We start from the raw sequence: 22,033 nt of genomic DNA, 5'->3' as shown, positions 1-22,033 counted from the left end.
TTTAGTAGCACTGTGCATGAAAATTGACGGAGAATATTGTTAACTTAAATTAATAAAATATATAAGAAAATCAGAACAGATATAAAGTACGTAGATTATGCACACAGCAACATTATTGGTAGCTTTCCCGAGAGGAGTAGCAGTTGCAGGTGCTAAGAGAACAAGCTTCTTATTCTAATGGGCAGGCAATGATCATGACATTGCTGTAATTTTTCAATGAAATCTTGATCAAAACTCAAATGCAGTGTCGAGAGATCTTAAGGAACAGAGCTCCATCTATGGCATTTTATGTTTAATTATGGTGCCAACATATCTCATGGCTAAAAATGACACTACAGCGGACATAGTTCTTCCTGATCTTTTTTCATCTCTGCATGAATGGCTTAACCTATGTGCTTTAAAACAATTTTTCAACACAAACTCTGCTACAAAGAAATAGAAGGCTGCAAGTTTACCAATCTTATGATTGAGGAACTTGATGATGATAACAATTTGTTACTCCAAAAAAAGGCAGCTAATAATTCTCTAATTTAGAGAAGAGGCCAAGAAACTTTCATGAATGTAATTGGCTGGGAAGTAATAAACCATTAAACAGATTGTACCATAATTTAACATGACGATTATGAAAGAATGAATATAAGAATAACATTTTTATAACAACGGAAAAACACAGTATGTAATCCAGAATCTGAGAATCCTTCCAGCAGTTTTATTAAGCTAAGACTAGGCAGCGAAAAAACACTATGGAGTCACCAGAAACTGCACTTAAAGTGAGTTCCACAATGGAAAATTCAATTCCCTTGACCGGGATTACAATCCAGATCTCGCAAATTTGCACCAGGTGTTCTAATACCTGAAGGTTCCAGGCTGGACTCCACCTTGATCCATTTCTTCGGATGAGAGTTTTGCCGGGGATGCACTTGTATTCTTCAAGTCACTAAGTTGAAGAGGTCAAGTGCTAAACCCTAGCGCAACTGATGTCCTAAGAAATGTACCAATGTGGAGTCAAGCCCAGAAGACCTTTATCTTCATGAACAATCACCTGCAGAAGCTTACGTAAGGAGTTTTACCAATCTCACTACCAAGGCACCTTTTTCCTCCACACATTTGAGGGATCCTAATTCAAATCCAGGTCAAGGCAAATGATTTTTCCAATGGGGAATTTTTGCAGCAGTTAAATTTTGCTGAGACAACTATGGCATTCCCAATTCCTTGAAAGTCTATTGATAGACACATTTATAGCTTTGCCATATGCAATCCAATTATAGAATAAAATAAAAGTGAGGGCGAGCTCCATTTCACTTGCATAGCCTGGACTGAAATTCCATGCATGCCCATGCTGCTACATTACAAGGGACATAGAACGGGTGCAAGCAAATTAGGATATTGTGTGATCCCTGATGCCCAGCCATGTCTGCTTGACATTAATTCTCTTATAAAACCATCACAAATACAAAAGACCACCAAAACTGTACTTGCTGCAGGTATCACCGATTATAAATGCTTGATTTGAAGGTGAGCACAATGCACACCAAAGCAAATGCTAGCATGGATATAAACATATTTTTTACAGCACTAATTATTTAGAACAAATGATCGCTATTTTAAAATTTTTGCTTGTACTTTTGCCAGACATGAGATAACAGTAAAATACAAAAATTTCATACATTCAGCTTCAAGTACCAAGCAATCATTTCTATAGGGTACAGCATAATTACCTCGTCAAGCTGTACATTGGAAAAACTATGAGGGTTCCTTGCGATAAATCAGTTAGATGAGGCTGGTATAGTTGGAGTGAATTTCTCTTCTTAAGAGAATGAAAAACGTCCACAAAGGTAAACATATTGAAGGAAGCTTTCACAGGTCATTACAGTTGTTGATGATGGTTTTTAGGTGTGCCCCGCATGCTCAATGGGATTGTTGCCCAACATTTCCTGGAGGTTGCTGGTCACTTTTTCAGAGTGAGTGCCAAATTTTCTAGCCACTAAACATCGTAAATAATACGTACACGAGGGCACACCCATAAAACATTATCAACGACATTGAAGGATTTCTATACTGGCGAGTTTCCTTAAAATACTATCCTTATCTATCCAGAAAGATGCAACAGTTAGACTTGCAATAAGGGGGCAAAAAGGGAAACTCTCAGAGCTGAGAACAATGGCAATGACATGTGGGCAATATCATATATAATCACTTGGTGGTGTTTCTTTTTTGGCATCTCTAAGCAATTTAATATTATCAATTGTCACAAAAATCGACGGTTGACTCTTATTAATTGCACTCAAAAGAACAAAGAAGAATCAATCGGTCACATTCAATCCTTTTCTTATGTTGGAAGAACCATGTGCCCAATCAACATATACTTTAGTTAAAAATAGATGAAAACCAACGAGTAAAGAAAACTAAGAGAAACAACATGTATAAAATGCTAGTAACCATCACAACAAAAAAGGAATGTGTAGCAATGGTGAGAAATTATCTCCTAAATAATATATATTACACAAAACTTAACAGGAATAATAAAATGGATCTTAGTCAATTTATCACCAATTGCTAAAATGGAATATGGGCCACGAAAGTTTATGCTTTCAAAAGAGCATTAAATTTTGCCACTCATTAACCGAGACAAATCTTTAATTATTGTACCACATTTATTAGACTTTCACTGGAGTGCCCCGCTGATTCTTGGCTGATTGGTGAAGTTATTAAAAAAGGATTGGAGCGTCCCTCACACACTTAGAGTTCAGAATGATGAGTAAAAAATGAGTTCTGTTCATTGCAAAGTCACAGCTAAAGACTTTCACCATGAACCATTATTCATTCTCCATTTGTGCGCTCAAGAACCCAGCTCGAGATTCTTAGTGTTAAATACAGGAAGGCCAACAAATGGGCTTAAAAGGAATATCAATTTCATGGCACAATGGCAAAGAAAAATGTAGGTGGCTAGGTTAATACTTAAATACAGTACAAAGATTTATGATATTTGGAAACCTTAAAGAGTGCCTCGAATGATTGAAAAGACATTAAGAGAAAGATCAAGTCAGATGCTCTCTACAGCAACAGTCAATGGACTTCAGTCTCCAACAGTACATCCTTCAGGGATATTGTTAACTCATCAGTTGCATGAAATTTTCATAAACATTCAACAGTTTGTACTTATTGCTTATCCATTTGTAAGCCATAACGTGGTCATTACTTACTGTTGCAACCAATATATATTAAATATATGGGTACATCCCATATTAACAGTTAACAAATGCACTCTTAAACCAGACACTTTACATTATGTACACTGTACATTTACATACAAATATTCTGGATCGCAACACCATGGTGGGAAATCAGTGAAGTTGAGGCGAAGAGCACAGGGCCACAACCCGCAGTGCTATCACTGCCAGCCATCTTTATATCCTGAGAAATGAAGGCGGAAGTTCAAACCGATGATGGGCCGTACGAAGCCTCCTCATCGCGGAGCACCAGTGGCGTTGGCAAGGGACTCAGCTGCCTCTGCTCCAAGGGAGGAGCGGGCGGCACGCGCCGCAGCTCCAGAGACCAGTTCCAGGTAAGCAGAGGGAGCCCATCCCTCATGCCGACACCCTGAGGGTGAGAGAAACAAGCTCAGTTCACGCTCACTCAATCTGTGTAGGAAAATCCTCGACGGATATTTTCGGCTTTCATCTCCCACATCAAGAAACGTACTCCGAATTCAATTCAACCAACAATGCTCCTCCTCTTTTAGTTCCCTTCCTTCCCTCACACAATTGTTGGGTATATAAGGATGGACGTTGTACGCTATTGCTGTTAGTCTTGATAATGACGGTATAAACGTCGAAACTAGTAGACTGTTAAAATAAAAGTTTGTGGAATAGTACTGAGTTTTGTTTCACCATGAATATGTATTTCATCATTCCACCAAGTAACGCCCAAATCTGTTGATTTTATTTGTACTCCGAATATTTCTGGCATAGTAGTGAAAGGGTTTACAGTAGACTCTCGCTATAACGAAGTTCACAGGACCGAAAAACCAGAAGTTTGTCATAACGAAGTTTGTATAAACGTTTATTTTAGGAATCTTTAGTTCATAAAGCTATGCAAGACATCAAGAACTGCAGTTATCCTGCATAACGCAACACTGCATTACAATTGTATGTGAACCCATTATCATGACGAACTGATCTAGCTGGGCGTGTGACGCAGCCGGAGCCAAAAAAGAAAAAAAAAATCGCTGCCCACAGGAAGGAAGAACGGGCGAAACGCTGAACAGTTCCTGACTTCATCTCAGAATCAGTGATACTTTGTTCAGATTATGCCCAAAGTGCGAGTTCCTTTGCACCATACGTAGCATCAGTCAACTCGAAAGGCGCCAAATCTGAAATTTCGGGCACGCTTGAACTTTTCCAATTTTTGTGTCTCTGAAATTTCGTAAATCGTATATTCGTAGGAAGAGGACTTATGTACTTTACATCCAATTTACGAGCAGTAATGAATGGGTCACCATGATTCTACACGAATGAAGCTTATCACATGATGTTGTGTGCATACTGAAGTATCTCCTACTGAAAAAGGAACCATTAATGTAATTAATTGAATTAATTGAAAACTAATTGAATTAAACGTAGCGCAATGCTTACAATGTAGAGTACAGTGGTACCTTGAGATATGAATTTAATTTGTTTTGTGACCATCGTCGTACGTCAAAAAAATCGTATCGCAAAGCAATTTTTCCCATTTAAAATAATGTAATATATTTTAATGCGTTCTAGCGGTATGAAACTAACCCAAAACACAGTTAAATTACATATAATATACACAATTTGTAAATAAATAAATGAGTAATAACACACATAATATGTTAATTAATTTAATGTTGTGGTGGCCATACAGAGGGCTCTGGTGTCAACAACCAAACAGAGGGACATAGCGGGCAGAAGTGGCGGGAGGAAAGCTGAGCAAACGCTCTGCCATCTAGGGATCGCTTATGCAATTATCGCACATCAAAAATTCGTGAATCAAATTTTTCGTTGTATTTCAAGGAATATATTTTAGAATATTTCATGTTGTATCTCAAAACATTCGTGTGTTAGGATATTCGTATCTCAAGGTACCACTGTAGTGTATATCCACCTAAATGCCGTTGCCTATTTGTGTAACTTCGTAATAAAGTTCAATTTGTAGCCAGCAGGACCAGGACTGGGGTTTATACGTTCGTAATAGCGTTTCTTCTACAATGGATTGGATAGGCCGTTTCGTTGGGACCAAGGATTTGCTTCGTTATAACGAGAGCTTTCCAATAAGGTTGTTTATAATAATGAGAGTCTACTGTATAATATTTACTACAGCAGGTATACAGTGAGTCCTCTTTTAACGTCACTTACCGTTCCTGAAAAATGTGACGATAAACAAAATGACGTTAATCAAAACATAATATTCCATAAGAAATAATGTAAAAAGTGAATATCGGCTCCGAGACCTCACAATTCCTATGCGAAAAAAAATTAGCATATCATATCTGGGGCATTTTTTACGATGGGAATGCCAAACTATGGCATTAAAATCCTTCTCCATTTTTGTATCTTCCCACATTTGCTTTTTGGCTTCACTATGGTGGTCACCCCGGCGAGCATCGCCTGGGCATCATCATCGCTGAAACATCGTCGCAGTGACAGGAACCAAAATTATTGTGAACACGGTGAAAACAGTGACAACAAAACTACAAAAACTCCAAGTTCTACACCGAAAAATACCTTGAAATTACTATTTAGGTTCCTGAAAACCATTGTACCAAGTAAAACCTTGTGAACATACCTAAGAATTCATTTAGCAGAAAATTTGCTAAAACTGTAATCGCAATTAACAATAAACACACCGTTTTACACTTTGTATAGACTGACAGTATAACCGCCCACAAAACGAACAACCTGCAAAGCCTGCCGCTTCACCTTTTTTCTCGCGCAAAATTTAAAACACTTGATGTTATCGCGAAGCGAAGGTGCGATAAACGAATGACGATCTCAAAATTTTCGTGACATTATCGCGAAATGACGTTAAACGGGGTGACATAGAACGAGGACTCACTGTACATGAAACGATCACACTCAAGCCACTTACCAAGAATTCGAACATACCACCAGCCTGCACAGCCCACTTTCAGAAGCTGCACTATGTCCCCCTCTCTCATGGACACCTCAGACCCACCGACCGCACAGTAGTCAGCCAGTGCAGCGTACCTCTGTGAGACCACACCCTTGAGAAGACACAAAGAAGAGGAAGCACAACATGAGATACCCTGAAGACGAAAGGGATATATGTGTAATTATATGTTATTATGTTATTATAATTACAAAATTAATACCATGCTCATTTTTGGACACATTGCTTCATTATTGGAAACAGGCACTGAGTGACGTAAGACCAAAAAAAAGCAATATATATCTTGATTTTTACACACAGTGATAAAAAAACAATAAAGATAATTAGTGAACACATACTGCACTCACAATTCACTACATAAAATTTAGTGCATTACTTGACTTATGGCAAGCAGGCTGAAAGAGTCCATAAAATAAAGGAAATATTCCAATGCAAATGGGTGAAAATTGTATTTTAGACTTGCAAACTGATAAGTAATTTGTTAATAAGTAATTAATACTATTGGTTGGAAATCATCTGAAGCATTTTTTCTACAGTAAATAACAAGAGGAAGAATTCAATATAGTAATAAAAATGATGTTTCAATTACTGAGATAATATCGCCTTAATAACACTTTAGAGTCACCATACTCTCCAAGAAAACAAATTTTTTAGTACCAGTTTCAGCACTCTCCATGGACATGGGAGAAAATTTATAATTTCTACATATTAGAGTGAATTCAAAATCCTCTTGCTCTGAACCATAGAATGTTTAACAAAAAAAAATTAAAATAAACGAGAGAAATTGATATTAAATGGGGCATTAAGATACATTCACTGCATGCCTGGGTATATGAAAAGTGGATTAGTGATTTAAAAAAAGAATGACATGGCTTATTTTACAGCTTCGGGCATGATATTCCACCTAACACAAGACATATCAATTCAGAACAAAAAAAGGTACATGTTACACACAGATAGTGAGTTGGGTGAGACATTCTCCGCTCTTTGGGCAATGTCCTCTGTCCACACAATTCATGTGCCAGGTAGCCTGGTATTTTTTTTTATGGGTCAACCACAGACCATCACTCTTACCTCCATTATTTTGGTAGCAAAGCAAAGACTCTCAGGCGATGACACCGTGGTTTGCGGGAGATTAATGACCAGTCTCTAGTGAGAGATCTCAGCTATTTCCTTGTGGTGTTAGGATTGGCGGCTAGAGTCAAATCAGAAAAAGTGCTCAGTTATGAATGTCAGGCAAGCAAGGCACAGGCAGCAAATCATAGGCACAAAAGAGGTGAAAAAGATGCCCCATGACGACAAAGCAATGAAGTAACTGAGCCTTTCTCTGCGCAATGGGCGTTTTCCACTGTTGAGCATGGCCATCAATTATAAAACACTTCTGAAGAGTTCCATCACCATTTAAATCAAAATGAAAAATAAACTAATCAAAAATAAAATGCTTTAAAAAATTATCCACTCAAAATAAAACAGGAAAAAGTTATGTACTACCTTAATGACCTCAAACTGTCTTATTATTACCCGAGTGATAAATGCATATTTATGAGCATTATTTTTTTAAATTTGAATGGTTTTAGGATTGCCTATGTTGAATTATTTATGCCGAAAACTTGGAAATTCCCCAAAGAATTAGATCTGTTTCGTAGGATGATTAACATTCACACTACCCATATCCAACTTGTCTTCAAATGCCATCAATTTTGAGAGCACAATACGAATATATATGTATAGAGAAAATATGGACAACACAATTACAAAAACCTTCCATGCTGAGCCAAAACAATCTTGAGTCACTTCATTCACTAGATTTGCTCTGCCACATTATTTAAAACCTTGCAGGATGAGAGATCATTCCAAGAATCGCTTATATGTTAACTCTCTCGTTTAATATACTGTGTTCTACCATCATTATTAGAGTTACGTCATTAAAAAGCACACTTAACCATGTCCTGATATTTCAAACCTAGGAACCACCTTCACAGACCAGCAATCATGTCATGCTTTTTCATTTATTGCCCATTGCTGAGCTTCCATCTTCAACTACTCCACAGTATCAAGTGCTTTATGTGCAGCAGTAATAGCAATGTCTAGGGGAGAAAATGGTTTACTATCGGTACCATGGCAATGAAACTACAGCTTCATCCTCTAATCCATTCAACAATTTTACAAAAGGGCACCCAACTCTTCAAAATATCAAATGTAGAGGAAAAATCTAGAGGAGGTACGAAAACTAGACATTTCATAGGAATTCTCACTAGAAATGTTTCTTTTTATAAACTACCCCTGTTGTCTTAGTGAATACTGACTAACGGTTAGCTGCGATATCGATTCTTGCGCCCTGAAATAATGTTCTCTGAAATCACCTACATGCAATTTATCTCTAATTAATATATAAATTTTTTATCCTGCATTTATAAAGGAAGAAAAACCTTAATTTATGCTTGGTAATTGGCACAGCCTTAAAAATCCATGTGAACTAATTTTAACCCCCTAACTTAAAATTACGTTACATTTCTACAAGGCCAGAATTGCAGAGAAATATTTGTTAAGGGGAATTTCGAGAATCATATCCACGAAGAATCACAGCGCTAAAAATCCACGTGAACCCATTTTAATATCCAAACAAAAAATTACACTACATTTTTACAAGATCAACTCTGAGGAATAAAAGTCAAGGGGGATATGGAGAATCATATCAACAAAGAATAAAATACCAGAGTACACAGAATACTAATAGCAAACATATGGTGCCAAATGAAAGTAAAGATTGAGATATTCGTAAAAATATTTTTTCTCAAAAGGCTGACGTTATTTTATAAATTCTAACCTCACTTTAGTTTTCAAGTACAGTGAGCATCAAACCTTCCTATTTCTTAAAATAATTCAATGATGAAAATGATAGAACCAAATTCTTCCACTATATAGCATGAAAATTCTAGAAAATCTAAAGCAATGAAACAATAAACTAAAATTAAGTGCGGTTATCATATATTTGGTGCAAGGTAAGAAAAATAGAAGTAAAAATCAGCTAACTACCTGATCATACATTAAAAGGATTTTACATATTGCAGTAAATTTTTGTGTGACGGATTATATTTAACCATGGACAAAAGAATACTACATATGTATATACTGCTCACTACTTTAATAAAGTTGGATAACTCCAAAATCAATGAATCTGCCGCTATTTCATGGATGCATAGTTCTTCTTCATTACACAGCAGAAAATGCTTACTATAGCCATTTGGCGACATTGCTATCAAAAGCAGTACCAAAAACTAGCAACAATGTACTGCAAGAAACATCTTAACAAGATACAATCACCATAAATTATTGATAAAGTCGTCCTCTATGTCACGCTTCTCTTAAGTAGATAATGACTAATTAGTCCGCACAGGCTCGGTTCCCAGTTTAACATCTCCCTACTATTTCTAAGATTTGAAAGATAGGTCGTAATTTATCCAGCAAGGTATAGTATTCAATGAAGTTGTATCACTTCTATCCAATTTAAGCAGCCTGGCATATACCCACTTTTACTACAACAATCGATTTACACAATATCAGTCCTCAAAAATTTAATAAATACTCCTACCTAAAGACTATTGAATACCAAAAAACTCACGCATAAATAAATCATGCAAAATAAATTATATATTGAGAAAGAAAATTTTTGAAAATTCGAATGAACATAAGACAGTGAGTAAGATTAAAATCATTTAAAAATACTATAATGTGAGACTACACTACATTAGGAGTGCTAGTCTATTATTAACTAAAAGAGCAAAATGAATTTCCTTTTCTGAAAAGCAATTTTTCAGGAAGCTTATCCCCATATCTCCAAGCGGAAGTTCTCTATCAATTCAATTTCTTTACCAATGCTCAAATATTTGGGAGAGAGTAGATTAATATGTTTTTAAAGATAAATTTATGGCATATGGAAGAATAACAAATTAACTCAGCATCAAAGTTCCATGTTGATGACTATTTGCAGAGGTATAGTTTCACTGAGCCATAAACATGGAAGATATCAAGATTATACATGATTATTCACTAACCTCGGATGGTTCTGGGAAAGGATCTTCGTCATCTTCACTATTACTGCAGTCGGAACTCCACCAACCACTCTCATCTTCACCATCACCATCTGTAAGCTTACGAACTCGCCTTTCACCATCACAGCTCAAGAGACGAACCTAGTTTAAAAAAATGTCAGAATATTTTCATTCAGCATAGGATTGCAAATCCACACAAACCCACGATTGCATTGACTGTAAAATTCACGGTTTTTCCCAGGTTTTCACGGTCTAAATTACGTCAAATTCACGGTCTATTGATAAGCCATTTTAGGAAGAAATATTGATCACTTAACAATCACTGGCCGCTAGTTAACTACAAATATACAGCAAACGCGATGAAGGCCGGGAATGCAAACGCAGCAATGAAAGTGCTCTTATGACGTCACCTATCGTTAGCAAAATAGTTCTTGACGGAATTAGCTCTGATGTTGTAAAAGTTACATCAGGTGTTCCACAAGGAAGCGTAATCGGCCCCCTGTTGTTCATTATATACATTAACGATCTGTGCTCCCGCATTAGCAGTAAAATACGTTTATTTGCTGACGACGCTGTCATCTACCGCGAAATTAGTGATCACTCTGACTATGGAAATCTATCATCGGACTTAAACAACGTTCAATTGTGGAGTCAAGAGTGGGGACTCGAACTTAATCTGAGCAAATGCATGGCGGTACATTTTTTGCGGAATTCGTCCAACACTAACAATGTTTATGCAGTGGATGGCATTAACATAAAGGCAACAGACGAAGTGAAGTACCTGGGAGTTACGATAACGTCGAACCTCACGTGGGGAACTCATATAAAGAATATTTGCGGCATAGCCCTGAAGAAATTAGGATACGTCAAGCGTATTGTGGGAAGATTTTCGGATGAGAAAGTAAAAGAAAGGTGCTATTTCGCTCTCGTCCGACCGCACCTTGAATACGCAGCGAGTGTATGGGATCCAGTGCAGAAAGACTTAATCCGCGAGCTGAATAAGATACAAAGGAAGGCTGCGCGTTTCGTCAAAAACCGCTACGGGCGTACAGACAGTGTTACCCAGATGTTAAGCGAATTAGGCTGGGAGCCGTTGGAGACTCGGAGGCTGCGCGCTAGGCTTAGATTGCTTGAGCAATTGAGAATGGATATATTTAAGAGCGACACAGAGAACATAATCTTAGAGCCACACTATATTTCCAGGTCCGACAGAAGCGATAAATTGAGAGAGATTTTTAGCCGAACGGATAGATATAAGAATTCGTTTTTCCCCCGAACAATAAAGGACTTTAATAAACGCTTGTCCCAACCTCGTTAGAGCACTTCTTCTTTTTTTTTTTTTTTTAATAGCTGTAAACGGCTGGTGTCCTAACACCCCCTGCCACACGCCTTTTAGGCGGCTTGCGGGGTATTATGTAGATGTAGATAATTTAGGGCCGTCTAAAGGTTTTTAGTGGGAAAATGGAGTGTGACAGGGAGGTGAAGAGGTGTCTGATTTCTCACCAGGGTTAATGATCACTTTGGCTAACAGTCTTCCAATCACAGCCTTAAGGTCTGTGTGCCGTCATGGCACACAGCCCAATATTTGCGCTTCGAATATACGTGTGCTGATAAATGCATAGACAATGTCTGTGAGTGACTGACCTTGAATATGATCGACATATCGATTTTTCTTTTTATCCGTCAATCGTAGATCTACAATCAAGTTTGAGAAGTTTCTAAGGTTTTACGACTAATTTCACGGCTATTTCCAGGTTTTTCCGCGGTAGACTGAATTCACGGCTTATTCACGCTTTTAAGGTTTCCACAGTTGAGGGGGAACCCTGAAATCCTTTTGAAGGCAACTCGACCATGTATTTTGGGAAAAATGAAAAAGAGATTTTATACCAGGGTTCCCACTCTAACTAAATTATAAAATTCACGTTTTTTTTCTCAGGTTTTCACGGTTTAAATGTCGTCAAATTTACGGTCAGTAGAAAATCCAGTTTTGATATAAATATTGACCACGTAACAATCACAGGCCTCAAGTTAACTAAAAGTTAAAAAAAAAAACGCGACAGACGCCATGAATGAAAACGCAGCACTGAAAGTGTTACCTCTAACGACATCACCTATCTTTGGCTTTCCGGAAGTCCTTTCTCCCTCGCATTGCCATCCTTGATAGACCGCGAGGGCCTAACACCTAGTTCCATGAGCCTCGGTATAATTGCCATGAGAATTAAAGAACCTGGATAGCGTAGTGGTCTGCACAGTGGCCTGAAAAGCCAAAGGTTCGTGGTTCCATTACCAGTCCAGTGGAATTTTTTCTCATGGCAATTCTTGTATATTTCACCGCCGTTCACGGACAGGGTTTGAAATATTACACGTCACCTATCATTGGCAAAATTCAGGGCCGGCTAAAGGTTGCGAGAGGGAAAATAGAGGGAGCAGGGTGGCAGGGAAGGGAAGAAGTGTCTGATTTTTTGCCAGGGTTAATGAACACTTTGGTTACCAGTCTTCCAATCACAGGCTTAAGGTCAATGTATCGTCATGGCACAAAGAGGAATTACTGCCCTTCGAATTTACGTGTGCAGATAAACGGGTGGACAGCATCCTCACGTGTCTCGACCTTAAATCATGATCGAAATATCGATTTTTCTTTTCATCTCTCAGTCGTAGTTCTACAATCAAATTTAAGAGATTTTTAAGGTGCATTGACAAAATTCACAGCTTTTAGCAGGTTTTTTCACGGTAGACGAAATTCACGGCTTATTCACGGTTTTAAGGGTTTCACGGTTGAGTGGGAACGGGGCGTACTGTATACGTACTTCAATATTCATCAATTACCAGTCATTGAAAAGGGCTGCAATTTACATTAACTCTTAGACTGCAGGAACGTTTCTGTACGTTTTACTCGGTGACTGTGGGAAAAACGTTTGTAAATATTTGGCCATTGCTCGACTACTTACAACAGTCACCCAAAATTTTTATTGCGACCTGGGTATCCTGCACTTGGGCACTTTCCCTCACCATAAGGGTCACTAAGGGGCTTAACTCTACCGGGCCAGCCCTCATGGCAGGACCATTTTTATGCAAAGCAAGGGGCACTGGCTGCACCATCACTTGGCAACAACACGGTGCCGACAGCCACTGTTTTTACCGATTGGCACCCATATCTTCGCGTAAAAATATAAAAATCGTTATGAAATCAATCGTTATCAAATTATGTTAAACAATTGATAATGTATGTGCATAGATACAAAAATTAGCCAATGACAGCAACATCAAAATTCACCTGGTATGGGCAACAAATTTTCTTAGAAAATTTTGTTTCATAAAAAGTACATTAAAAATTGTTGTAATAGTTGGAGACAGAGAAAAGTTAAGATTAACACTATTAGAGCCTTACTCAATAACATATATAAATTTGGCAAAGTTAGTAAAGCATGTTTAACATTGGAAAATGTATAAAGTTGAGGTTTACTTGGAAAGGCTTAAAAAACTTAGTTCAAGCACTAATGTATGTATTTATCAAGTAGGATATAAATTTTTCAACCATATTCATCACACAATATTGCAAAAAAAGTAATCTTAAAAATAGCTGTTTTTATAGGCATTCAAACTTGAGTCTCCATACTTTTGGCACGGACGGTAGAGCGTGATGAATTCACTTACCTGCCGTGTGACCTCACTTTCTAAGTCTGGTTCTTCTTCAGATGCATGATGTTCCCATGAAAATGTATGATGAAGAGGTCTGAAATGTATACAAATATTGATATGATTTAGCATTTTAAGGACTAACTGAATCCACCCGATTGGGCAGAAATAGACAGAAATACAAACGTCCTCTCATTCAGAAAGATTAAAAAAATGCATGGAGATTTCGGGCCAAGATTTCACAAATACCATCTACTATCTATGCAGACTACACAAAAATTTTTTAAAGGCTATGCGAATCCTGATATATACAAATTGGTGGCTTCTGTTGCATAAGATCTCTCACAGAGCTGTCTCTTTCCAAAGAGATCTTGTGAGGTATGTGTATTTGTTGAGGGTAATTTAAGAAAATGTGGGACGTTGGTTATTTGAGGCATCTACATATTTGCATTTATTAGATACATCTGAACTGAATCACATTTATGATATTTTATTTTAATTTAATTTAATTAACTATTCACCTAGCTTTGCCACAGAATCATCTGATAAAATTCAATTTAAAAAAATATGGAAATGTGAAAAATTATATCATGAATATAAGATCCTTCCATAAATTGATGCTTATAATAGTTCAACACAGAGGCGTAACTAGGAATATGCTTTGGAGGGGGATGGGACGGCCCGGGGTGGCAAGCCCCCTCCCAGGTAACGGAAGGTCTGGGAAAATTTTTGAAAAATTACATGCCTGGAAATTCATTTTACATCATTTTGAAACTAAAAATTTAACTTTAGCAGATGCAGTTATTTAATGTCTAAACTAGACAATAGTTCGAAATATTTTTTTAAATTTCTCAGAGGCTTTGGGAGGATCTATCCCTTCTTCCCCCCACCCCATAGTTACACCACTGGTTCATCATATAAATCAAATTAGTTTATAATGAAACACCTAATTCACATATTCAGCACTAATTTGTGATAAGCGTGGTATGATAAAGAAGTACCGTATATGTCTGAATATAGTCCCCCCTTTTTCCCAAAAATGCCCGTGATAAAAGTAAAGGGGGGGACTATATTCAAACCCAATTTTAAAAATTTTTCCCGAAACTGAAGCCACAAAATTAGGGGGGGGTAAAAATTCAGAGGGGGACTATATTTGGAGGAATACGGTAATACAGTTCTTTACAGAGCCAATACATTGGCTTGCTACACTTTTAGACCGAGGTACAACAGTTGATATGTATTTACTCAAGCCGCAATAAAATAAGTAGCGCAATTCTTTTGGGAACTCTCACCTCTGATCTCCGCCCTCCCCAAAGGTGCCGTTGGGCATTCCGTCCTTGACCCCAATATGGGGAGGTGCCGTGTGCGGCTGTATCCCTGAGTGCCGTCGCATGCTCTCCCCACGCAGGAAGTGCAGCTGCGAGAGCAGAAGACGCTTGAGGGCTCTCACCCAAGCTTCCTTCTGTGCGCGCGACGCCGCCTGTATCACATAAACTTCCCTCCGCCCCTCGACCCAAACTTCAAATTTTCGCTCATCTGCACCACCACCTTTCCAACCACGGACACTCTCTGTCAAACCAATCCGGGACATCTGAAAAAGCAGACACGCAACAAATCAAGCCTCAGAAAACAAAATGAGGTCAGTTTCTGCAGAAAATACATGCCACTGAATTCCACAAAAGTGTCAGATTAACCCCTTCAGTGCCAGCCAATTTTGCCTGGTGTACTGAAGAATCCCAGGGCTTTTTTGGCATTAGTAGGTTAGCAATTAAAAATTTATATAATGCCTAATATAAATATTCTGAAGCTAATTTTTTATATGCTCTCAATTATTACAGGTATTTTAAAGCATGACAGATACCAAAAAACAGTTTCAAAAGCTACACAGAGCAGAAAAAATTAAAAGCACGAGTGTAAAAAACTCCCAGGTGATAGATTGGCCTGCGGCACTCTTCCCACTCACAAAACGGGTAAGTAGATCAGCCCGCTGGCACTATGTATGTATAAGGGTTATGGATGGGTGAGAGCAGAAATTAGCTTCTGTATGATTGAAGTATGCCAATTCATGGAGTTCATAAATTGAAATTTTGAAATTAAATAGAGAAAATTATAAATATGGAAGGGCATGAATACCAAATGGAATGTTTGCATTTGTAAAAAAAGATAACACATTAATTTCATTCAAGGTAGCAGAATTTGATAACTTGACTCTCAATGTAGGACCAATTATTTTTTATAGTCCGAAATGGGTATGGAATGGACTGCACACAATGGATGAAGGGAGCTGACTGCCAGGATCACAGGAAGGACCCAGCTAAGATAGTTCCGGGGGTATACAGAATGAACAAAATTCTTATTTCCTGGATTCAAGGGATACAATTAATTAATGTGATCCATAGCCAAAAACAATATTGACTATTTCCATTGTAACTGAATAAAAACTGTGGTCGACAGTACAAGCCTGAAACAATGCCAACAAAGACAATAACATAAAGTAAAAATTTCACTTGCTGGTTATCTCAAAAACATTTAAACTTCAGCATTCAGAACTTTGCCATCAATTCACATCCAGATATCATTGGAAAAGCTGACTATATAAGTCTTGTAGCCTTAGACACCTGGTCCAGGCAGTTGAACATAAAATGGACAGATACAGTGAGAGACAAGCTGTACCAAATATAGCAAAGGAAAGAGAACTGTGGAGCACCAAGCATCAGAGAAGGGCCCGGTGAATATGCCATGTTATTTTACTCAGTACCAGGCATTACTTGAGACGTAAAATGACAGCAAAAATTGAATGAAAGTCCCTTGAGGAAGATGAACATCATGAAACTTAAGGGACCAGCTTAGAAAAGGGAGGGATGGAAAACACCATTCATAGGATGGCAGAAGACCGACTACAAATGAATGAACAGCCATCTCACCTCGAGGTGCCTTTTGAAGTGATATGTGGGCTCATCCTTTGGCCCTCTCCTTCCTCCACCAACCTTCTTGCAAAAGAGCAACGACCTCTCATAGAGGAAGAGGTAGCGCCTCATTGGCTTGAGCCGAAGGTCTCTTAAACGATCCCTCTTGCGTCTGGCACCCCCTTCAGCCCAAACTGCAAACTCTCCCTGAAGAAGCAACTCACCTTGCTCCGCGAGACTTCCCTATTTCCCAAAAAAAAGACAAAATGGTAGAGATGATGCACATACCAAAACAAGGGCATATCCAGGATCAAACCTAGTGGAGAAGGAGCTATGGTTGTTCAAGTTGTAGCATTTTACCAAGGAAAAGGTGAATGAAACCAAAATTTTAAAAAGAAAAGTTTAACACGTTCCCTGCCACGCGCCGCCATAGGGCGTCTCACATAACTTCAAATTCGAGTTAGTGAGACGCCATATGGCGTCTCGCATAGCTGCTGGACGCTACTAGTGAGACGCCAATGGGCGTCAAAGTAGCGTTTTCCTTGAATCATCAAGCGATGTATAGAACTTGAAATTTAAGCTACATTTCCTTATGCACTGACGAGACAATGTTATCTTCTGTGAAGGGAGGGTATTGGTAACACATTTCAGCTCGAATTTCATTTTTTTTTCGTCTTCGGTTTCTCATGTTTTTTTCGAGAGTGCCATTTTTCAATGGCTATATCATTCTATGCTTCAAGTGGAAGCTCGAGGTATTATATCTCCACACAATGTTTCAAATTACATTTGCAGAGCTTTTTTCGTTTTTTTTCCTTCCCTCACTTGTCCCTCGTACCTAACCGAGTTTGGAGCGTATCAGTATACCAAATGTATTCTCTGTGTCTGTGCCTTCGATACGGAAGTGATAACCAGTTTAGTGAATATATCATGTGTACTCCGTCACGCATTATTGGGGGAAAAAGACGTTTTAACGAAGAAGAAATCGAGCATATGTTTCATTCTGACAATTCGGCTTCCACCAACGACCTTGAAGGATTTTCTGAAGGAGACACCGCTAATTCAGGGTGTCTGAGGAGTCGTATGAATCCTCAGAGTCAGGTAATCTTTCTTCTTCTAATACAGGTATGATTCCTTATTTCATTTTTTTATTCACAATCTAATAACTCCTGCTCAGTGGCGCCGACTCCATGGGGCCTGAGGGGGACCGAGCCCCCCCAAAAATTCGTTACAGATGTGAGGAAAAAATGTTCATGCTTGTCAATTTTCCCCGGAGTGTCCAGATATAGCGATTCGAGTGATCAGGGTTCTAATGTCGATCATATGACTATTCTAAAATGCTTAAAAAACATAAAATTCACTACTTATAAAATTTACAGAGACAGGGTCCCCGGTTTGGGCCCCCCCAATATTTTTTGTAAGTCGGCACCCCTACTCCTGCTGTAATGTTTAGATACTTCTAGTGATTTGATTCATCCCACGCTTATGGAAAGAAATGTTGTGAGATAAGTCTCATTTTGTGGGTACCATTAGGAAAAATCGGAAAGGGCTGTTGAAAGGCATTTCAGTGCTATGAAAAACTTGTGGAGCAACGGTAAAGAAATGAAAAGATCAGCGTGACGTATTCATGATCTCCACCACCATCATATAGGAAATAATCCCAACGGGGAAAGAAATCGAAGAGGGCCATGGTTACTAAGCCAAAGATGGTGTTTGAGTACAAAAAAATAAAGGGAGGAATTGACATTGCTGAGACCCTTTCGTTGTATCACTGCACCCATCGAAAAAAAGTAAGGTGGTACCACAAGGTGGCCGATGATGCTCTTTTTGGGACTTGCATTGTTAATGCTTTTATACTGTGGAATGAAACACGGAATCCAGGTGCCCACATGATCTCTCTCCAGTAGTTAAGACGATAAATTATAGAAGAATGGCTGCATATTCTTCGGGATTCCGTTGATAGGGTCTAAAAAAATTGACGCACTACCTGGTAAATACAAATAACACTGAAGGAAGCCTTCGAAGTCTGGTAATTTAGAGGATAAAATTATCATAATATAAAATCAAGAATTAGTATTTTTCGCACTATTAGATATTAGCGCTGTTTCTTCATTTTAGAAAAGCCCGTGTTGGCTGTCGTGGATGTTACAAATAATTCTTGCAGACGATGAGTCGCAAAGTTGCCCTCAGTAAAGCCAAACGTGTTTCTACAAAATTTATGATCTCTCCGGATCAGCCGTACCCAAGCCTCCCAAGTATAAATCATTGCACTAATCATCTCCGGATACGATAGCAAATATTATTAAAAGCATAATCAACAATTAAAATTTGTTTTAACAGTATTTTCAACCATAGCTTTTGAGTGTACACTAAAACGTTGGAACGAAGATCCAATGGCCTGAGCCGCCAAATGGCGTCTCATCAAATTTTAGGCATTGTCAAAAGTGGGGAGACGCCCTATGGCGTCGCACGTGACTAAAGTTACAATCGATAGCGCATCACATAATGAGTCCAAATATACCGAGAAATATTAGTAACACCCGGAGATAGGCTCAATATCGTTATTGCCGTTTGGTAATAGGTTCGAAAATATTCGCCTGGCACACGCGGAATGACAGTAGAATTCGGGCCCGGCAGCGAACGTGTTAACAGAGCTTTATTAGTTTTTAAAATTATTTGCTTGAAAAAATATTTTTATTTTAGTAACATCTTATACTAATATAATTTTCTGTGGTTTTAACCCTTCCATGACAGTGCGGGGTAACTCAGTTACCCCAAATTATGTTAATGTAGTATAATTTTTTTATTTAATCACTTTGATATTTTTCGTATTTGAGCTCAACTTAGTCGACGTTATTAAGGCAACAAATGATTTTTTTACATTTAAATTGTTTTTGAAAACTTCAATTTTTATTGCTGGGGTAACTGAGTTTTTATTTTTTTATTTATTTTTTATAATTTTATTAAACATACATATTATAACTTTAATAAAGCTAATATTCTACATGATGGCACCTTTTGTACTTGTTTTTTCATAGCATGTTGGTCAATGTACAGTTACAATGGCAAGTTAAAGTTCCTCCCCTCCATTCCTCTTTATATCACTTCCATACTCAAGCGTTACAAAAACATTTCTGTGCACCAGAGAACAGGGGTAACATTCCATTTAATCTGATGGTCCTGACTGAGGCTATGCTCAACCACCACTGATTTCTCTGGCTGTCCAAGTGGAAATAATTTGCCCTGTCTCTCCCATGTATACTTCGCCATATTCACAGGGCATTTGTAGGCCCCTGAAGTCATGTCCTTCTCCCTAGACAATTCCTCGATTTGGTCATTGGTCAGCAAATGGTATTGATATGAAACCTCTTCTAAACCTTATAAATTTTTCCAGATAACAAGTCGCTACACAAAACATTGGCAGCGGTTACCCAGTAAAGAGCCAAAGTAGATTTCATCACTCCAATTTGCCAGAAAAGCATGAAATCTTACAACCATGGAGTGATTTAATAGCTTCCAAACCTCCACTCCAAGAAGAAAAGCATAAGACTATGTCTGGGAAAAACCTGAGATTTTGCTACACAAAAGAACTCATCGTCTTGACAGTGACAAGCTGTTTTCAGTGCATTCTCCTACTTCTTATATGCCCACTAACTCCACCTCCTCCTCCTGCCCTTATACTTCCCACTCCCTTAGTGAAAATTCCTATTGTGAACACTGCATATGCATGCAGTGTCAAAGTTTGAACTCTGTACCTGAAGATATGACAACACATGAAAACAGTGATACTAACAAAAAATTGTTTAGAGGACTTTTACACAGTTTTCAACTTATTTTCATTTATCAAATTTATGGGCCTCAAGTATGCTACTAAATCCATATATTCTTGAGTTCCCTCTTCAGTATAGACTCACAAATAAGAATGCATCAATGTCAAATTCATGAAACACCATTAGGCCTAAATCACACCATTATGAAAACCAACTTACCCAAAATCCAGTGATTGAAATTTGATGCATACTGTCATTAACACATTTCAAAACTGCCAGCATACAATCAAGAGCCTCTCGAATCTCATTGTGACCTTTGTACTGACTCACAATTTCTCCTTCCTCGGCATCAGAATTGCAGTCTGAGGTGTGGCGCAAAAGATCCTACAAGAGATATGGAAAAATGATATGCATCTAATGGCTTTTCAGCAAAGAAAATTAGAACTCATAGTAAACATAAGTAATGAATCACTGTTATGGTTCTCACATTCAAAAGTTAATGATAATCGAGTTCTCCTTACTAAATTTGACATCACACACTTAAAAAATACTAGGTAGAACAACAAAGTAGGTAGGGGTTTTACAGAAATATGAAACTTACTTTCAACAGAAGTTGGTATTTTGTCACCCTTTGAACTGGTTTCAGAAGGTATGCTCCTAATGGCAATCGGTGACCAAGGCGACGTCTACATTCTACAAAAAAGGGATTCTGTTCTCCAACAGCATGCCGAAGGGCCTCAGAACGAGGGATGTTCTGACAATAATGACTATAAAGGCGATGGAATGCTTCTCTCTGTTTAGAAATATAAGACAAGAGTCACCTTGAAAAACACTGTACATCCATTAGAATAGTAATGCATTAGAAGAGAAGACAATATAAGGAGTTGAAATTTTCAATGATGATAAATGGGAAGCAAAAGTATATACTATTAAGTTATAAGAGGTATGATCTCAGATCACTGCACAAAATTGACAAAGGTGGTGATTTATTATACATACTACTACCCATATTAATGAACCATAATACTAATCAGACCCCAGAATCATAATATACATATTTGTTTCCAACCGCAAGAGGAGGGCTTCATTTAATCAGAACACCAAAGAACAGAAAAGTGTTACTTACCCGCTGTACAAAACATAATCCAACAAGCTCAACAGTAGAAATACAATTTTCCAAGTCTCTTAAAAACATTTCCGAGTGAAATCGGTGAAGGTCTTCTAAATTACCAAACAAGACATCAGACTTTCCAAATAAAGCAGAAGGGACCAAAGGCTGCAGCTCAGCAGACAGCATTTCATCCTTGTATCCCTATGGAGATGATCAATAAATACAACTATGTGCCACAATAACAAATCATGAGTATGGTGATCTAAGTAATATCACAAAAATATGCATAGAAACAACTTTTGATGAGACCAAGTAATCATGATAAGGAAAAGGATGAGGACCTCTAAAGGTGTGTTTACACTGTGTAACATGTTACATGTAACATTGTGTTATAATAATAATAATAAT

At 37.9% G+C, this 22,033-nt stretch overlaps 1 protein-coding gene across 2 annotated transcripts in view; it reads right to left on the bottom strand.

Moving 5' to 3' along the window:
• Positions 1-1,106: 1,106 nt before the first annotated feature.
• LOC124154000 (guanine nucleotide exchange factor DBS-like) overlaps positions 1,107-22,033 on the bottom strand; it is a 43,513-nt gene continuing 22,586 nt past the window's right edge. The window contains exons 15-23 of one of the 2 annotated variants that reach the window (XM_046527467.1): positions 21,641-21,826; positions 21,116-21,307; positions 20,734-20,898; positions 16,766-16,990; positions 15,134-15,432; positions 13,860-13,938; positions 10,209-10,346; positions 6,112-6,247; positions 1,107-3,600 (exon numbers count right to left, since the gene is read on the bottom strand). In XM_046527467.1, the coding sequence (XP_046383423.1) occupies positions 3,467-3,600; positions 6,112-6,247; positions 10,209-10,346; positions 13,860-13,938; positions 15,134-15,432; positions 16,766-16,990; positions 20,734-20,898; positions 21,116-21,307; positions 21,641-21,826 (1,554 nt within the window). In that variant the 3' untranslated portion in view covers positions 1,107-3,466. Of the gene's footprint in view, positions 3,601-6,111; positions 6,248-7,227; positions 7,349-10,208; positions 10,347-13,859; positions 13,939-15,133; positions 15,433-16,765; positions 16,991-20,733; positions 20,899-21,115; positions 21,308-21,640; positions 21,827-22,033 lie in introns of those variants that run through there. The other variant, XR_006863810.1, reaches the window with a different exon arrangement.

This window comes from Ischnura elegans, chromosome 2, assembly GCF_921293095.1.
Source record: "Ischnura elegans chromosome 2, ioIscEleg1.1, whole genome shotgun sequence".
NCBI lineage: Eukaryota > Metazoa > Arthropoda > Insecta > Odonata > Coenagrionidae > Ischnura > Ischnura elegans.
Note: the sequence above shows the minus strand (reverse complement) of the source record. Positions and strands in the feature narration are given on the sequence as shown.